General features: G+C 39.9%; 1 protein-coding gene across 1 annotated transcript in view; it reads left to right on the top strand.

Moving 5' to 3' along the window:
* MAPK1 (mitogen-activated protein kinase 1) overlaps window positions 1-18,445 on the top strand; it is an 82,273-nt gene continuing 63,828 nt past the window's right edge. The window contains exon 1 of the mRNA XM_037067474.1: window positions 1-346. Within this exon, the coding sequence (XP_036923369.1) occupies window positions 228-346 (119 nt within the window). The 5' untranslated portion in view covers window positions 1-227. The remainder of the gene's footprint in view (window positions 347-18,445) is intronic.

Raw genomic sequence — 18,445 nt, 5'->3', positions numbered from 1 at the left:
TCCGCCCGCCGGACCGCCCGTCAGTCAGTCAGGCAGGCAGTCGGTCTGAACTGCCTTTGGTCTCTGGAGCATTCCTGAGCGTGACCCCCTTGCTCCTTCTCGGTCAACGGCAGCGGCTGCACCGGCGGCGGCGGCGCGGTCCCTTCGGGAGGCGCGGCGTGGGCCGAGAGACGGTCGCGGAGCGTCAAGCCCAGCGCGGCGGAGGCGGCGGCGGCCCGGCAGCCAACATGGCGGCGGCGGCGGCGGCGGGCGCGGGCCCGGAGATGGTCCGCGGGCAGGTGTTCGACGTGGGGCCGCGCTACACCAACCTCTCTTATATTGGCGAGGGTGCCTACGGCATGGTGTGGTGAGTGTGCACATCCGCCCACCCCACCACTCGGGGCCGCAGTGGACGCAGCTGCGGCCTCGTTCGCGCCTGGGCCTCCCGCGCTACCGCGCCCCCCACCCCAGCTTCGTCGCGGTCCGCGCCCTGGGGCTTCGGGCGGTGCCTTGGGGTCAGTCGAGGTTTGGGTGTTGCTCGCGGCATTTCGCGGGCGGGCCTTTTCTCGCCTCTGAAAAAGGCGCCAGGGGGCAGAGGCCAGGACCTCAGGTCCTGCGGACCCTGTTGCAATCGCGGATTTTAGAGCCAGTATCTCAGGAAAGGAACGGGACCCAGCCCCAAACTTCCAATTTGCCAGCATAGTGGTCTTCTTTTTGACATCCCGATTGTAAAGGCGGGAATCCCTCCAGATGCTTGTCTGTTTGCCTCGGCTTGTGTGCAGAACATCGAAGTGATAATCTGTTTTCTTGTTCGCCTGCGTTTTCTGTGAACGGCTTTCATTAAATATCTTAAGCAGTGCTAATGGTGCTCTCCTGCGCATGCTTTCTAAAAAGCATTAGTGGCACCACGGTTAGTTGTGGAATATTTCAGTCTTGAAGTTTTTAAATGGATTTTAATATCCTGCTGTTGACGTTTCGGGAAAGAAAAGTCAGCATCGCTCTCTTGATTTATTAAAGAGTCGTTTGGAGTTGGGCCTAATAAGATTTTTTCTTTACCCCCAAGTGAGCTCTCTTACTAACAAAAACGCATCCACCCTTTATAGCACAACTCCTGTGGACTTTTACTGGTAATGTTTTAATGGCAAATATATATGCAGCCTTAACAGAGTTCTTGCAAAGTCATATGCAGGCTCCCTCATCTTAATCCAGATCCCTCGGAAAGGATGGAATAAGGGTGGAATTAGTAGAATGAAATAACTGTAGTGTTTTATGCTGATGAAGGCTTGTGGAAGTGTGGACTCCCTGACACCTAAGACTTCTTGTGACTGTGTTTTGTGTTGAAGAAAGGAAGCAAGCTAATGTTTATTGAACATTCCATGGCATGTACCGTACATTATCATTTTATTGGAACAGCCACCTCGAAGGAGGGAAAGGTGGTAATATTCCTCTATAAGGTGGGAAAGCATTTTGATGTTAAGCCAGTTCTTAAGGTCTTACAACCAAAGAGTCAGACTTGAGATTGTAGACTGAGATCCTGTTCAAATGTTGCAGCTCTTTCCATTATACCCTGCTAGCCTTAGGTAGTATTACTAATAATTTTAGAATTTCAACAAATTTTACTTTTTTAAGAAAATCTATTTCATTCAAATTTGAGTGATCATAATTTTAGAAATGTCACAGAGGGCATGTTTTGCCAAGTATGTTAGCTAGACAGATTAGTTAAAATAGAACCCATGACACTTTGGTCCACAGGCCAGCAGTCAATCCTCTGAGCCATACCAGCCAAGGCTAAAGTTCTTACCAAAATTTTTTTAAATTTAATATTGAATATTCTTATTGTATTCAGGAGCAAACTTTCTCACAGTATACAACTGTGGAAATTAACACGAACTCAGAGGCTTAGGAACCAAAAGGGAAATTAAATTAGGTCAAGCTTAAAAGAAATAAGGCACTAGAAAGTAACAGTACTGCCTGCAGCGTCACTTCTCCGTCGTAGATCTGATTGCTGTTAAACCTGCTAGTAAGTATGCTGGTAAACGTCTCATTATGAGAGGCTCAGAATTGCCCATCATGTCCATTGGCCCTTTTAAAAAAAATCAGTTTCTAAAACAAGGGCTGAAAAAAATCTTTAGGGCATTTATTTATTTACTTATTTTAGAAAGGAGAGAAACATCAATTAGTTGTTTCACTTATTTATGCATTCATTGGTTGATTCTTGTGTGCTCCCTAACTGGGGATTGAACCTTCAACCTTGGTGTATCAGAACAATGCTCTAACCAACTGAGCTCTGTGGCCAAGGCTAAGTTTAGGACATTTTAATTGAAAGGGTTATTCTCCCGCCCCCATGCCCCCATCTAATAGGATTTTTACTAATCTGAAAATGATTTAGGTCTATTAACTTTCTCACTGCTGTAGAGAAGGTGAAATGCCAAGCCCTCTTACTGTAATTTTCCTTTGCTAAGTAAAATATGAATACAAATAAAATTGAAATTTAAATCCTGCACCCAGAATGTAGTTTTTTACCTTCAGGTTGATGATAGACACTGGTAAGACTTTAATTTGTGTTGCACATTATTAGCATTTAACAAATGTTGATTAGAAGTGCTGAGTTTATGGAGGGCTTCTTGACTGAAATGTTAATACTTAAATAGAGATTTTTTTAAAGTAATGGTTTCAGAAAGTTTTAAGGAATTTCAAGCTTTTTAAAAAAATTTCCTGAATCAGTTCATTAGGAATTTTACCTTATCTGTGCAGAGCTCTTTCCTAATCATTATTTGGAGAATACAAAGATGAAGAGTGAACAGAGTTTGAATTCGGCCTTTAAGGGTGGGTGTGGTTTTGATAGATAGTAGGCACCAGCAACAGTGAGAGCAGTGGAATCTAATCATGGATGGATACTAAGGTGGCAAATCGTAGAGGACTCCAAAGGCAAAATTGAGTTTGTGTGTTTGAGCAATGGAAAAGCATCAGTGTTTTTGAAAAGAGGCAGTCACACCGTCAATTTTAGAATTTTAGAGGAAAATGAACAGTGGTGGAAGTAATAAGAAAAAAACTGGGGGTGGGGATCATTTAGGGTATTGTAACTATCTAGAGGTAAAAGAATGTAATGCCTTGGAAGGTAGCAGATGGAGATGAGTGATCTCAGAAAGATTGAGTTAGTAACAGGCTCTCTTTAGAAGAGGAGTAGAAAGACTTAATCATGGCAGGTATGGGAAGAAGCACGCATGATGATGGGATCTTAAAGGGTGAGAACCTAAGAGAGGTAGGATTTGGATTTGAGGGGGATTTCTGAGATAAATGGTGATTAGCTGGGTTGGAGCATACATGTTAATTCCTGGGGGGGAGGGCAATGGTGGTGCTATTATCCAAGAAGGAATACCATGGGTAGAGCAGGTTTGTTAAGAAATAATGAGCTCCGGTTTGGATTAAGTTTGTGGTGCCTGTTGGCCATTTAGGCTATATCCATAAGGCATCTTGAAATTTATTAACAGGGAAGTAGAACCTGAAGATGAAAATTTGTATCAAGTTTAGTTTTGCATGGATGGGCACAGATTCTTACTTGAAGTCATTGGTTAGGTGAAATTGCATGCAGATGTTGAGTACACTCATCTGTTTAGTAAACTATCCATAGTATTCAATATATTTTCAAAGGGGTCCATTATCCCTGAAAGGTTAAGAGCCAGTGTGGTAGAATAAAAAGACTGAAGAGGTAACTCCAGTAAACACTTTATGAGGAGGTAGGCAAAGGAAGAGGAACCTGAGGACTGGTAAGATGTATAAGAATCAGGAAAAAAAGAAAAAAGGATATGAGAAGAAAAATTGAAGCTGTATTTTTGACCATCTAATTAAGATAAGAACTATCTGCTTTGGATAAGTTAAATTTGAAACACTTTCTGAATATGACTGAGAGGTTATAGGGTCATCTCCATAGAGAGACTAATTGAAACCTTAAGAGTGAACAAGATGAAGAAAAATGTGAGAATGGAGCCTGAGGGCAAGTTGCAGAAGAGGACAGAGGAAGTGTGGTTAGAGAGCTCGGAGAACCCTGAGTGCCCATTATCAAAGGAGCAAGGAAGATAGTGGTCCTAAGGGATTGGTATTGAATATGAGTATAGGACAAACAAAGCAGCTTGAAGACAAAGCTGTTGGGTTTGTTGACTTTCAATTCTCCACCAAAAAATAGACAGTTCCAACATAATTTCATTGTGGTCACATTCCTGATGGTATTGGGTTGGCCAAAAAGTTGTTACATTTTTTCCGTATGGTGCTTAGTTGTGTTTGGTTGTCTTTAATTTCAAAAACAGTTTTTTAAAATTGTGTTGTGGCAGTTTTTATATCAGTGTGCATTTATTTATTTAAAAATGTTTCTTTATTTTTAGAGAGAGGGGAAGGGAGGGAGAAAGAGGGAGAGAAACTTCAGTGTGTGGTTGCCTCTCATGCACCCCAACTGGGGACTGGGCCTGCAACCCAGGCTTGTGCCCGGATGGCATCAGGCCAGTGACTCTTTGCTTTGCAGTCCAGTGCTCAATCCACTGAGCCACACCAGGTAGGGCTATCAGTGTGCATTTAAAAAAAAACTTACCAAAATTGGTGGATTTTTGTGCAGCCATTTTAATATTGAAGGTGGAAGAAAATAGGCAACATTTTCAGCATAGTCTGCTTTATTATTTCAAGAAAGGTAAAAAGGCAAGTGAAACACAGAAAAAGGTTTGTGCAGTGTAAGGAGAAGGTGCTGTGACTGATTTAATGAGTCAGAAGTGGTTTGTGAAGTTTTTGGTGCTATTGACATTTTAGCCAAATAATTCTTTGCTGTGGGACTGTGTTGTGCATTGGAAGATGTTTAGCAGCACCCGTGGCCTCTACACACTAGAAGCCAATAAAGGGAAATAGCCAGCATACTCAAAATGTTCAAATCAATAAAGTTATTGGTGAAAATGAAAAATGTATCTTTTATTTTATGGAAAAAACTAAATGGACTTTTTGGCCAGTCTAATACAGTATCCTCTCCTAGTAAGGTTTTTCTGATTATGACAAAGTGGTGGGACTACCATTTAGTCAGCACTTTCTGTCGTCATTGGGTTTGGGTTTTTTAAAGATTTTATTTATTTATTTTTAGAGAGGGGGAAGGGAGGGAGAAAGAGAAGGAAATGTCTATGTGAAAGAGAAACACTGATCCATTGCCTCTTGCATGGGCCCTGACCAGAGGGACCAAATCTGCAACCCAGGCACCTGTCCTAACCGGGAATTGAACTGGTGACCTTTCCCTTTGTGAGGTGATGCCCAACCCACTGAGACACACAGGTCAGGGCTGTTTTGTTTTTTTAAACATACATTAATTAATCCTCATAACCACACTGCAAAGGTAGTTAACTTTGTAAGTGAGGAAATGGGACACAAAGGTTAATTTGCCCAAGGACACCCAGTTAGAAAGTGATAGGTCATCCCAGTCTGTCCGGCACCTAAGTGACACTCGACCAAAGATCAAAGTTGCAAAAATACATGCTTTCAATAACAGAATATAGCTGTTGTGTGCTTTTGCTTGTATCACTTTTTAATCCTTTTAAAAACCTTTCATGCATGGTCATTCTCTCAAAACATTTATTGAGTACCTTTTTATGTGCCAGGATTCACATGGTCCCTGCCCTTTTGTAGCTCTTACTCCAAACAGTGGTGTGGAGTTGGGCAGTAACACAGAGACTATACCAGAAGGTATTAAAAAAAATGTGTGAAGTTCTGTGACAGAAAAAGAAGGCCTGCGTGACATGGGGCTGTCTTTGTATAGCTTCACAGACTTGAGCTGGGTGTTGATGTATTAATAGGAGTTTGCTTTGAAAAGTGCATTCTAGGTGGAGGAAATGTACATGCAAAAGCTTAGAAATTTGACAGTAGCACATCAGGTAAGGAAAACCACAAGTTGTTTGGGATGGCAGGAATATAGGGTGCCTTAGGGAGTAAGCTGGAATTGAAACAGCTGGGATGGGATGGGCCAAATCCTGAAAGACATTGCATACTAAGGAGTTTGGACTTGATCTTATAGATAAGAGTCACTAAAGGATAACCCTCTTTCTCATCAGATTTTGTGATTGTGTTCCCCTTTGTCTGTCTTACATTTTCTGCCCATTGTGCTATTCTTTTTTTCCTGCTTATCCAGGGGTACTTAGTGGATGTGTCTTCACCCCCTGTCCAGGGGTATTTTGAAATACCCAACCATATGGACCATGGTTGTTACATTGATTGTGGGATGTTAATGGCCTTTGGTGTGGGTGTGGTGAAGGTAGGCAGACTATACAACTTGCAATTCGTGCTACAGTCCCATCACTAGAGAATCATCCTGTCAAGATACCAGTAGTCCATCCCTCCAGTCCACCTCTGAGAGACAGTGGGCCCTGTTCAAGTCCTGTCTTCCTTCCTCTAAGGCCCATAAATTTGACCTTATTACTCCCTGTCACACCACTCCTTCCCTCCCTTCCTGGCATTCAGCCCATATTTGCACCACCTGTTTGAAAAGCAGGGTCAGCAGTAGTATGTATCATCTATAAAAGCTCAAGACTTGGAACCCCATCTGAATTCAGATTCTTAGTTTTCCTTGTTAACTGTTAATTTTTAGTAAAGTAGTCTCTTGTACACTTTTAGGAGCTCAAAGATGTGAGGAGACCAACTTAGGTGAGCAACAGAAAAATCCAGTGTTTCTGAACAGCTTTCGAGTACAAATAAAACTCAACAAAATTAATTTTGATATTTATAACATTCCTGATAATGTGCTGTGGTGGCTAGCTATAATGGGTGCACCATTTTCATGAATTTAATTGGTGTGTTCTCAGTTCTCAAGTACTTATAAAAATACTTCAGTGAAAAAATCCAAGTTGGGTTTTCCCGGAACCATATATAAAATGTATTTGTCCCTTACTCATGTTAATGTACTTACTAAATTAAAACCCAACTGGTATGTCCGCAAACATCCAGAGCTCCTCCCTGTACAGCAGTACACTGCTCACCCACTGAGTCTGCCTGACCCTGATGTGCTGTTCATCTGTTTTTGCTTTTCTTTTCTCCGTTACTTCCTGGGGCTCCTACATAATCTGGAAAGCCAACAAAATAAATGTTTTCCAAGGTCCCTCTGAGATTTTCAGTCTTAGGGCAGGCTCTGGGTTCTCACCTTATGGCCCATAGGATCTAGGAAGTGGTGCGTAAGTGTGGGTGGGGGTCTCCATGAGATATTCTATGACCAACTAATATTTGTCACAAGCCTGCCTTGCTTTAGGTGTCATGGCGTGAAAACCATTTTCATCCTCATCTTTCAGGTATTTTTTTTTCAGTCTATAGTAAGGAAACCAGGTCTTCAGTAACTTGTCCAAGATTCACAGCTGATAAATACATAGCAGAACTGAAATTTGTTTAGACCCTCAAATGTGTGCTGTTTTTTTCTTTAACTACTATAGGTTTTCCTCTGTTACACCAAATTACCTAGAAACATGCTTCCTACATATAGCCCTTGTTCCTCCATTGGCACCAAATTGTAAAGTGATGATTGTGATAGTTGACTTGAGCCTGTTGAGTGGGGAGAAGGAAAAACTGGATAACTGGAAGGGCTGTTGGGTCAAAGCAGCTTAGTTTTTTGTCAGGAGGATAGTGTTGATTTCTTCTCATCCTCCTATTTATCTCTACTAGTTTTTTTTTATTTTCAGTCATTTACTAACATTATTAAACATGTACCTGATTTACGTGCTAGGTGGTAGGATCAAAGTGGTGAACAGAAGTGGTTTTTACTCTGGTACTTAGAGTCCAACAGGAAAGGAATAACATTTACTGAATATGAGGTGCAGAGAGTGCTACCGGAGAGTATAAAAGGTGGACTAAGGTAGTTTGAGGAACAGTCTGGGAGGATTTCCTGGAAGAAGTAGTTTTAAGCTGGGACCTGGAAATGCTGGAGTGTTTCAAGTACTACCTTGTAGATACTGAGTGCATGATGGAGATCCAGGGGTCTTTCTCGTGGTACCTAAGGAAATGGAAGTGTAGTTAAAGTTTCAGGTAAGATTGCAACTAGGAACTAGAAAATAGATCAAGTCTCTTTCTCTTTACATTTACAAAATCTTCCTGTATCCTGCATCTCTGCGCAACTCTTTTTGGGTTTGCAGTTTTGTTTTTTTTTTGCTACTTCTCCATGCACTTACTGTGAGAGAGCTCACCTAAGCTTCCCATAGTATGTGTTTTTAGTTTTCTGAATCCGATGCCTAGGGGGAGAGAGTCTGATCCAGCTTGAGATGATTGATGTCCACTTCCAGTCACCTGAGGTCCAAAATGGGGTCCCTTGATAAGACTGGACATTTCTAAGGCATGAGTAGTGGAGGTTGGGTGGTCAGAAGATGTCTCCCGTTGATTACTGGCTTGACAAGTTAAAATTTTTGGTGCTGCTGCCCCTGCTTTTCTCCAGGCTGGAACCATTCCAGGCTGTTGGAAGCTGTAAGGGAAGTGGAGAAGAGTGAGTAATTAAGGCATGAGAAGGGCTTTGGGCTGCTTTTAGGGCTCTTCTGCCTTCCTGTCTCTGACACTATGGGGGCGGCAGCTTTAAATTTATTTTATATGCATGTACGTATATAATATATATATATGTGTGTGTGTGTGTGTATATATATATATATGAGTTATGCAACCTAATTGTGCTTAAGACCTCACCACCCAGCAAGTGACTTCTTGACTAGATTGACTGACACCAGCATTCTGAAACCTGGCCGCAGTCCTTACCCCCACAGTATTGTCTTCTTTCTTGGAATCTGTATAGTGGAGTGGATATAAGCATGGGCTTTGACTATTTATATGTGACTTGAACCATGTTTTCCTCACCTGTAATAAGGGCATAGTGATACACACCTCAGTGTTGTGAGGATTAAGTGAGACATGTAACTGCACGACCTCTAGTTAATGCTCATTTGTTATTCCCTTGAAATAAATGGGCTTGGCAAGACCTGATCCTCCCTCCCAGTAGTCTCTCAGCATATCCTCTTGGAATGTAAAGTAGAATGTGCAGGAATAAAAATAATAGACTTGGGATCACACAGGTTGTGTGTGGAGTTCTAGTTGTGTGACCTTGGGCAACTCACTTTCATTCTTCGATCTAACAGTCAGAGAGCATCTTCTGTGCCAGGCAGAGAGAGAGAATATGAAGACAGTAGCTCCTACCAATTGTCAGAGTCCTACAATTTGCAGTTTGGACCTTAATTTGGATTAACGAGCTATTTTAAAATGCTCATTCCCAGGGTGGGCTGGGATGGGAGTAAAAGACAGAGAACTGTACTTGAACAACAGTTTAAGTAAATAAAAAAATAAATAAAATGCTCATTCCCCTTACAGGGTGAAGCCTCATTAACCCCTTTATACTAGACTGATTTTTTAAAAAATCAAACAGCAAGCAAAGTGAGGTTGTCTGTGGCTTTCTACCTTTTATTTTAAAACAGCCATATGGGCATACTATAAAATTTACAAAATTTTAAGTGTTCAGTTCAATAATTTTTTTAGTAAATTTACATAATTGTGCAACCATCACCACAATCCAGTTTTAGAATGTTTCCATCATTCCAAAAAGTTTCCTCTTGTCATTTGTGGTCACTCCCACTCCCACCCCCAGGCATCCCTGATCTGCTCTCTGTCTTGCCAGTTCTAGAAATTTCATGAAAATGGAATCATGCAAGATACAGGGGGTTTTTGGTTTTTGTTTTTTTTTTTTGTATATGGTGTTTTCTTCACTTATAGTGTTTTGAGGTTCATCCATATTGGTGCTAGGATTAGTAGCCTGTATCTTTTTGTCATCAAATAGTGATTAATTTGGATGGCTATACTAGCTAGATTATGGGCACTTGGGATGTTTCCAGATTTTTCTCTATTAATGTTGCTGCTATGAACATTCATTTGTAAGTTCTTTTGTGGACATAATGTTTTCATTTCTCTTGGGTACTTGGGAGTGAACTTGGTGGGTCATAAGTGATGTGTGTGTGTTTTAGAGCAGGGTGGGGATGGAAAAGTGATTTTACTTTTAACCATAGTAACACTAAGTTAATTTATTGAACAAATATAAATACCTTATATACTGGCTACTGTTTTAGGCACTGAGAATAGAGAGTTGAACAAAACATAGTACCTGCCCTAAAGAGGGCTTATTTTTCAGTGAAGATAAACTGTCACAGGTACTCAATGTTTCACTTGCTGATAAGTGCCATGAAGAAAGTTAAAATGGCCCTGGCTGGTGTGGCTCAATGGATTGAGCACTGGCCTGTGAACACAAGGGTCTCTGGTTCAATTCCCAGTCAGGGCACATGCAAGAATCAATGAGTGAAATGCATAATAAGTGGGGCAGCAAATCGATATTTCTTTCTCTCTCTCTTTCTCTCCTTCCCCCTTCCTCCACCCCTCCTTCTCTTTAAAATTAATAAACTAAAAAACTTTTAAAATAGAACTGAATAAAAGTAATTCTGAAAAAATAACTTGGTATGCTTATTTATATTTATAGAAAAAATAGTTTTAGCTGCACAGCTAAAGAAAATAAACACTATGTTTACCCAATTAGTATCTAAATTTCCACTGAACACAGGTTAGGCTCACATAGCAGAAAGTAAAACCTATAGAATTTACCTTGGTCACAAAAATATATGTTGAGTCAGTAACTAAGTTCAGGATACTTTATTTATTGCTTCAATAGAAATGTGAAAATGTTTAGTGTGAGGGCTCACTGGAAAAATTTCTTCCCATTTTCAGTCTAGCAATGCTGAATCTGCCCTCAAATAAACTTATATTTCCCCATTAAATCATCTTTGTTTCCATGGTTGAAGCAGATGCCTTTTTTCCTCTTTTTTTTTTTAAGGATCAATATAATCATTTCCCATAAGTTAATTTTTACTTCAGGACAATACAGGCATATAAAAATATTTGATGTTACTTTTTAGACCAGTGAAAAACCAGTCAATAGTAATGCTAGATTAATCTAACACTGTTACCAGGAACCTTCATCTCGTTATTGAGACATTTTGCTTATCGTGTGTTTTGTTGTTTTGAAGAATCCTTTCAGGGCCACTCTCATCCCTTACCATTCAAGTGATAATAAAAGTGATATTCTTTAGGGGTGTTGTAGATTCTTTCTTTAGTCCATCTAGATTCTAGCTAGAAAGAAAAGATACCTGTGATTATCTGTCTACTCTGATATAACTGCTAAGGAGAGCCATTTACACATATTTCCTGCCACCAAGGAAGTGTAAGGCAGAAATAGTCATGAGAAGGCCAAAGTTTTTAGAGACTTTAAGACTGTTTTTGGTTGCCCTGGCCCGTGTGGCTCATTTGGTCAGAGCATCATCCTGTAAACCCAAAAGGTCCTTGGGTTTGATTACCTGCCAGGCTATGTGCCTTGGTCCCCAGTTGTGGAGGTATATGGGAGGCAGCCGATTGATGTTTCTCTTTCATGTGGATGTTTCTCTACCTCTCTCTATCCCTTTCTCCTTTTCCTTCTTTCTAAAATCAATAAGCATGTCTTCAGGTGAGTAATTAAAAAAAATAAAGTTTGATTTAAAAAAAAAGAAGGCTCCTGGTTATCCCAGCAGGGCAAATATACCATTTAAGAACTGGTAAATGGCCCTGGCTGGTATTGCTCAGTGGATTGAATGCCTCAGTGGATTGAGTGCCAGCCTGCAAATCAAAGGGTCATCGGTTCGATTCCCAGTCAGGGCACACCCCTGTGTTGTGGCCCAGGTCCCTGGCTGGCGATGTGTGAGGAGGCAAACCAGTGGATGTTTCTCTCTCACATCAGTGTTTCTCTCCTTCCCTTCCCTTCTCTCTAGAAATAAATAAATTAAATATTTTTAAAAAGAACTGGTAAGTGTATGTCCAGTGCCATAGAATATAATGGTTACCTGTAAATTGGAAAATATTTTGGCCTTACATGGTTTCTGACTTCACAAGGAGAGGCTCCAGTATTTTCCTATTAAGATTCTAGCTAGCATTGGGCTGAGGTGTATTTTATTTACTCAAGGAAGTATCCATCACCCTATTTTGGTTGTTTAACATAAAAGAGTGAGTTTTGTCAAATGTATTTTCTGCCTCCATGGAGGTTATTGTATGAGTTTATCTCATTAGCATTAATAATATGAGGGTCATATTAGCAAATTTCCTTATATTGAATCTCCTTTACATTCTTGGAATAAATTCTGCTTGGTTGTGTTGTATTCTTTTTTTGTAATGTTCTGTTGGATTCTGTTTGGAGGGTTTGTGTTGATATACACAAGTGATGTTAGTTTGTAGTATTTTTTAAGATTTTATTTATTTATCTTTAGAGGGGAAGGGAAGGAGAGAGGGAGAGAAATATTGGTGCATGGCTGCTCTTCACGAACCTCCTTCTGGGAACCGGCCTGCACCCCAGGCATGTGCCCTGACTGGGAATCGAACCAGGATCATCTGATTCGCAGCCCCGCCCCACCCCGCCCTGCCCTGCCGGTGCTACACCAGCCAGGGCAGTTTGTAGTATTTTTTTTCTCTGCAACCTTTGTCAGGCTTGGGGTTTACTGTTAACACTTGGTAAAGTGAATTTGGAAATTTTCCTCTTTTTTTCCCCAGTATTCTGAGATAGCATTGGGACTACCTTATTTTTAAGTGATAGAATTTCCCTGTGACACCATTGGTCTGGTGCGTTTATGTTTCCTTCTGTTTTGGTTTCTGTCTGGTCTCTGCTGTCATTCTCCTTCCCCTCCAGGTGATTCTCCCCAACCACCACCGTGACTACTGTTTACCCATTAAGTATTTTCATGTGTTATTCTCCTTTCATATTAAACAGTACGGTACTTAATGTTTCCTGGTTTTGAATTTTATGTAAGTGGAATCATATTGTATTTATTCTTCACTTTTTTAAACTCACTTTTAATATAGTTATACAGTTTCATTGCTTTATATAAATATCAGGTATAAGTATACCACAATCTATCCCCTCTAGTATTAATGGGTATTTTATGGTTTCTTGTTATTACAATGATTCTGAGAATAACTTTGTACATCTCTCCTGATATACCAGAGTTTCTTTAGACACATCCCCAAAAGTAGAATTGCTGGATGGTAGGATACATACATGTTCACTAGGTAGTGCCTTGTTGTTTCCTGAATAGTTTTACCAGTAAAGTTTTATGCTATTATTCTTGTACACATTTTTGTAAATTCATTCCTTAGTGCTTTACATTTGTTGTTGCTGTTGTAATTTGAATTTGTTTGTAGCTGGTTTGTGGAAATGCATTAGACTTTTATTGATTTTTATGTCCCACAACCTAGCTAAAGCCTTATTCCATTATTTTGTGTTTAAATTCTTTTTGGACAAGTATATCATCTGAAAATTTTGACAATTTTATTTCTTCGCATTACTTAGATTTCTTCTATCTTAAGAGCAGTGGTGATACTGAGCATCACTGACTCGTTAAAAGAAAAGCTCTAAAAAAAAAAAAGAAAAGAAAAGCTCTAATTGAATGAAGGGGCTGTCCGTTTTAATTTCAGTTTTCCTTATTAGGTTTTCTTTTTCAAGTTTTTTTCAGTTGTCAAAAAAAAATAATTGGAGCCACTTTAAAATGGAGCCAGAGCTGCCATGCCAGGGGAATTAATTGCCTTGCAAGTTTTATGCCTCAAATCTTTGGAATGTTAAAACAGGGCAAAATAATCTTTGGACTGAGACTAAAGCCACCTTATACCCTGAAAGAAAACTATTTGCAATGATAAGAAGAAAGTAGATATTATGACTCCTGGAAGGATGGATGACTTTGCAGACTGAAAATTAAAAACAAACGTGTAGACTTAGCATCACTGTGTTATCAGCACCAATAGAAATGCCTTCTATTGATGTAATTGTTTCCCTTCCCTTTCTTGTAAATAACCATTACTTTTGTCTCCTGATTGGAACACTATTTGGGCTACTGCCTGAATCTATGCCTCGGAATAGCTCTTCTTATTGATGTCATAAATGCTTGTTGCTTTCACTTTTTTAAAGGGGCCTTTTATTTTGGGGTTAGACAAGTTTGTTTTTCTTTTTCTTTTTATCTTGAATGATTGTTGAATTTCCACATCTGTTTTTTTACTGCATCTGTAGACTTTTTGTGTGCTTTTTCTCCTTTAATCTGTTACAAATTTAAATTGCAATAATAAATTTTTCTAATACTGAAGTAGTTTTTTATTCCTTGATTAAGCGCAGCTTGGTCATGATATATTATCAGCATCACATATTACTGGAAACAATGCAAAGTGATAAAATTGTCATAATTTGGTTTGCTAATAACTAATCGGGGTTTTATCATCATGTTTATAAGTGAAATTGGCCTGGCCCTGGCTGTTGTGGCTCAGTGGATTGAGTGCTAGCTTGTGTATTAAAAGGTCACTGGTTTGATTCCTGGTCGGGGCACTTTCCTGGGTTGTGGGCCAGGTCCCCAGTTGTGGGTGTCTAAATGGTAACCGATTGGTGGTTCTCTCCCTTTCTTCCCTCTCTCTTGAAAAAATAAATGAAATCTTTACATGAAATTGGCCTGTAATTTTTTATTCATCATGTTCTCCTCTGGTTTTGGTATCAAAATTAGACCACTGTTATAAAATTAGTTGGGAAGTGTTTCTTCTTTTTCTATTTTATTTGTAGTTCTGCAAAATTATAATGATTAATTCTTTTAAAGTTTGGTAATGTGCCTGTAAAGCAGTCTGGACCTGGGTGGTTTTATGTTTTGCTTTGTTTTGGTGTTTATTTGTATTGGGAACAGGTTAAACTACTGATTCAGATTCTTTTAAAATGGTTATATGGTTTTCCATTTTCTAATTCTTTTTGATAATTTATATTTTTCTAGTAACTTGTTTCTTATTTCTACATTTATTAGAGCATTATTTTCTTGCCCCTTTTAATTTTATTTTGAAGTATTCAGACATGTAAACACATATGTTGTTTAATGTTAAATACATGTAATTGTACAAATAAAATAGAACATTGTCACAACCTTACAAATGTGCTTTTCAGCCTCTTCTCTCTCTTTTTAAAAGGTTTTATTTATTTACCTTTAGAGAGAGGAGAAGGGAGGTGGAAAGAGAGGGAGAGAAATACCAATGTGTGGCTGTCCCTTGTGCTCCCTGCATGGGGACCCAGCCCACTACCCAGGCATGTGCCCCAACCAGGAATCAAACTGGTGACCCTTTGGTTTGCAGTCTGTCACTCAATCCACTGAGTGACACCAGCCAGGGCCCTCTCCTCTCATTGTTTTTTACTTTTATTCAATATAATATGCATAGAGAAAAGTACTTATCATAAGGTTACCACTTGATAAATTTTTGCAAACTAAGACACCCGATGTCCAGATCCACAATCAGAACTCCAGCACCTCAGAGCCTCCCTTTGTACTCCCAGTCATTATTCTCCAGAGGTAACCTCTATCCTGACATCTAACAGCACAGATTCATTTTGTTTTGCACTTTACATAAATACAATCATATTTGTTCTCTTGTATTTGGCTTCTTTTACTCAACGTCATGCTTACGTGGTTGTGGATTGTTCACTCTTGCTGTGCCATTAGTATTTTATGGTGCGACTATACCACAAATTATCCACCCTGCTGTTAATACACGTTTGGGTTGTTCCCACTCTTGGACCATTATGAATAGTGTGCCACCACGATCATTCTAGTGCATGTGTTCTGGTGAACGTGTGTACACATTTCCGTTGAGTATACAGGTGTGGTCAAAAGTAGGTTTACAGTTGTGAGTGTATGGAACACAATTTATTCTTGTATTATTACTTATTAATTTTTGTATTGCTTATTTGTATTACAACTGTAAATCTACTTTTACCCTCTCTGTATGTGTAGGAGCAGAATGGCTGCATCATGTGTGCTTAGGTTCCACTTCAGTGGATGTTACCAGTTTTCCAAAGTGGTTAAATCATTTACACCCAGTAGCCGTGTAGAGTTCAGACTGCTCCATATTTGCAGCACTTGGTATTTTTCTTTGTTTTTAGCCATTCTGGTGGGTATGAATTGATACATACATTGTGGTTTTGTTTGCATTTCCCTGAAGTATTTAGGATTTTGCAGATTTTTTTCTGGTAGAGTTCTGTCTTTTATTAAATAATGGGAATCGTGTAGATCCTCATGTATAGATCCTGGACATGAGTGTGCTTTTAGATTTACCATATTTTTCAGACTATAAGATGCATTCTTTCCCACAAAATTTGGGGGTGGGGTGGGGGTGTGTCTTATAGTCCAAATGTAGTTTTACATTTTATTGTTGAAATGTTATTTATGTTATTAAATATTTTGCTTCAGATTTGTTTTCCTATTTTCCTCTAAAACCTAGGTGCATCTTATGGTCTGAAAATACAGTATGTATTGGAAATATCCTCTCCATTCTGAGAGTTGCCTTTTCATGCTCTTAATGGGACCTCTTTGACTTTATTTTATAATTTCTTTTTTTTAAAGATTTTGCCCTGGCTGGTGTAGCTCAGTGGATAGCTTGAGCGCGGGCCTGCGAACCAGAGGATTGAGGTTCGATTCCCAGTCAGGACACATGCCTGGGTTGCAGGCTGGTTCCCTGCAGGCCAACTCCCAGCAGGAGACGCACAAAAGGCAACTATACATTGATGTTTCTCTCTCTCTCTCCTTCCCCTCTAAAGATAAATAAATAAATTAATTTAAAAAAAAGATTTTATTTATTTCTCTCTTGAGGGGAAGGGAAGGACAGAGGGAGAGAAATATCAATGTATGGTTGCCTCTCATATGTCCCCTGCTGGGAACTGGCCTGCAACCCAGGCATGTGCCCTGACTGGGAATCGAACCATACTCATCTGGTTTGCAGGCCCGTGCTCAATCCACTGAGCTACACCAGCCAGGGCTATTCTATAATTTCTATTTTATAATTTAGTGAATGTCATCCTGTCATCTATTTTTCTGCTGTCTAGATTGGCAGTGTTAGAAGAAGGGATATTCATGGGAGGAAATCTCAGTAAAGGAAGAAGGAGGCCTTTAGCTGTATTGCATGTACCTCTCGTGTCTCTGGAGCTGTGAAACATGTGGTGAGATTACAGATTGGGAGGAGAGAGGAGATCTTTCTTCCCCTGACTCAAGGGAAGAAAGTTAAGGGTGTTGTAGAAAGAAAGGGTGCTGTAGAAAGATGCTGTGAAACCATGCCAAACTGAATGGATGTGAGGGACTTTTTTGCCTGCTGGCCTTAGCTTCTGAGTCGAGGAGCAGGTAAGATCCGGCGTCTGTCAAGAGTGCATTGCATGAAGGATCAGAGGCTTGGAAAGTTTGGAACAGCTGTTGTGTGCTTGAGAGTTAAATAGAGATGAATCAAAGGACTGCTCCTACTTCTTGAAAGTAAGGACCTTGTTTCCTGCTGTAGCCCCACCACCTAGTACACATTTCACACAGTAGGTGCTCAGCAAATATTTGTTGGATCAGCCAAATACAATATCAGTACATTTGGCTGGCTAGCTCTGTGCTCTCCTCATAGTTTTCACCTTCTTGTCATATTTGCATTCACTTCCCTATAATATTTGAATACCTGAATGAAGGAAGAAGTAAGCTCTGCACATATCTCATTTATCAATGTAAAAACTGCATTTAAAATCTCAGCTCTGGCACTAATAGCTAGGTGACTTGGAGCATGTCATTTAACTTCCCAGAGGTTCCCCTCCCCCCCAGAAAGATTTTATTTTTAGAGAAAGTGAAAGGGGGGGAGAAAGAAGGAGAGAAACATCAATGTGTGGTTGCCTCTCACACATCCCCTACTGGGGACCTTTGGTTCACAGTCTGTCGCTCAATCCACTGATCCACATCTGCCAGGGCAACTTCCTAGAGTATTATTTCACTTTTTGAAACAGGGATCCTGTTTTTTGAGGGTTGAAGAGACTACATCAACTAAACTGCTATGTAATTCTGAGAGCAGTTTTTCTTACATCCCAATATAGGGTTACAGAAGAAAGCATTTAAATGAATGACTCTGGAGTACAGGCTGGAGACCTGTGTAAGTAGGTAACTTGTGGAGCTTGTTTGGGGTTTTTAAATTATTATTTTTTAAAAGATTTTATTTATCTTTAGAGGGTAAGGGAAGGAGAGAGGGAGAGAAACATCAGTGTGTGGTTGCCTTTCATGTGTCCCCTGCTGGGAATTGGCCTGCAACCCAGGCATGTGCCCTGACTGGGAATCGAACCTCAATCTTTTGGTTCACAGGCCCGAGCTCAATCCACTGAGCTACACCAGCCAGGGCAAATTATTTTTAAATTGCAGTAAAATGCACATGACATAAAAGTTAGCATCTTAACCATTTAAAAATTTTATTGATTTTAGAGAGAGAAACATCAATTTGTTCCACTTATTTGTGCGTTCATCAGTTGCTGCTTGTATATGCTGTGATCAGAAATTGAACCCACAACCTTGGCATATTGGCATGATGCTCTAACCAACTACCTGGCCATGACCTGAGTGTACAA

This window comes from Sturnira hondurensis, unplaced genomic scaffold (genome assembly GCF_014824575.4).
Source record: "Sturnira hondurensis isolate 20B ecotype Veracruz unplaced genomic scaffold, ASM1482457v3 Scaffold0017254, whole genome shotgun sequence".
In the NCBI taxonomy this organism is placed as follows: domain Eukaryota; kingdom Metazoa; phylum Chordata; class Mammalia; order Chiroptera; family Phyllostomidae; genus Sturnira; species Sturnira hondurensis.
This window is presented reverse-complemented; position numbering and strand designations above follow the sequence as displayed.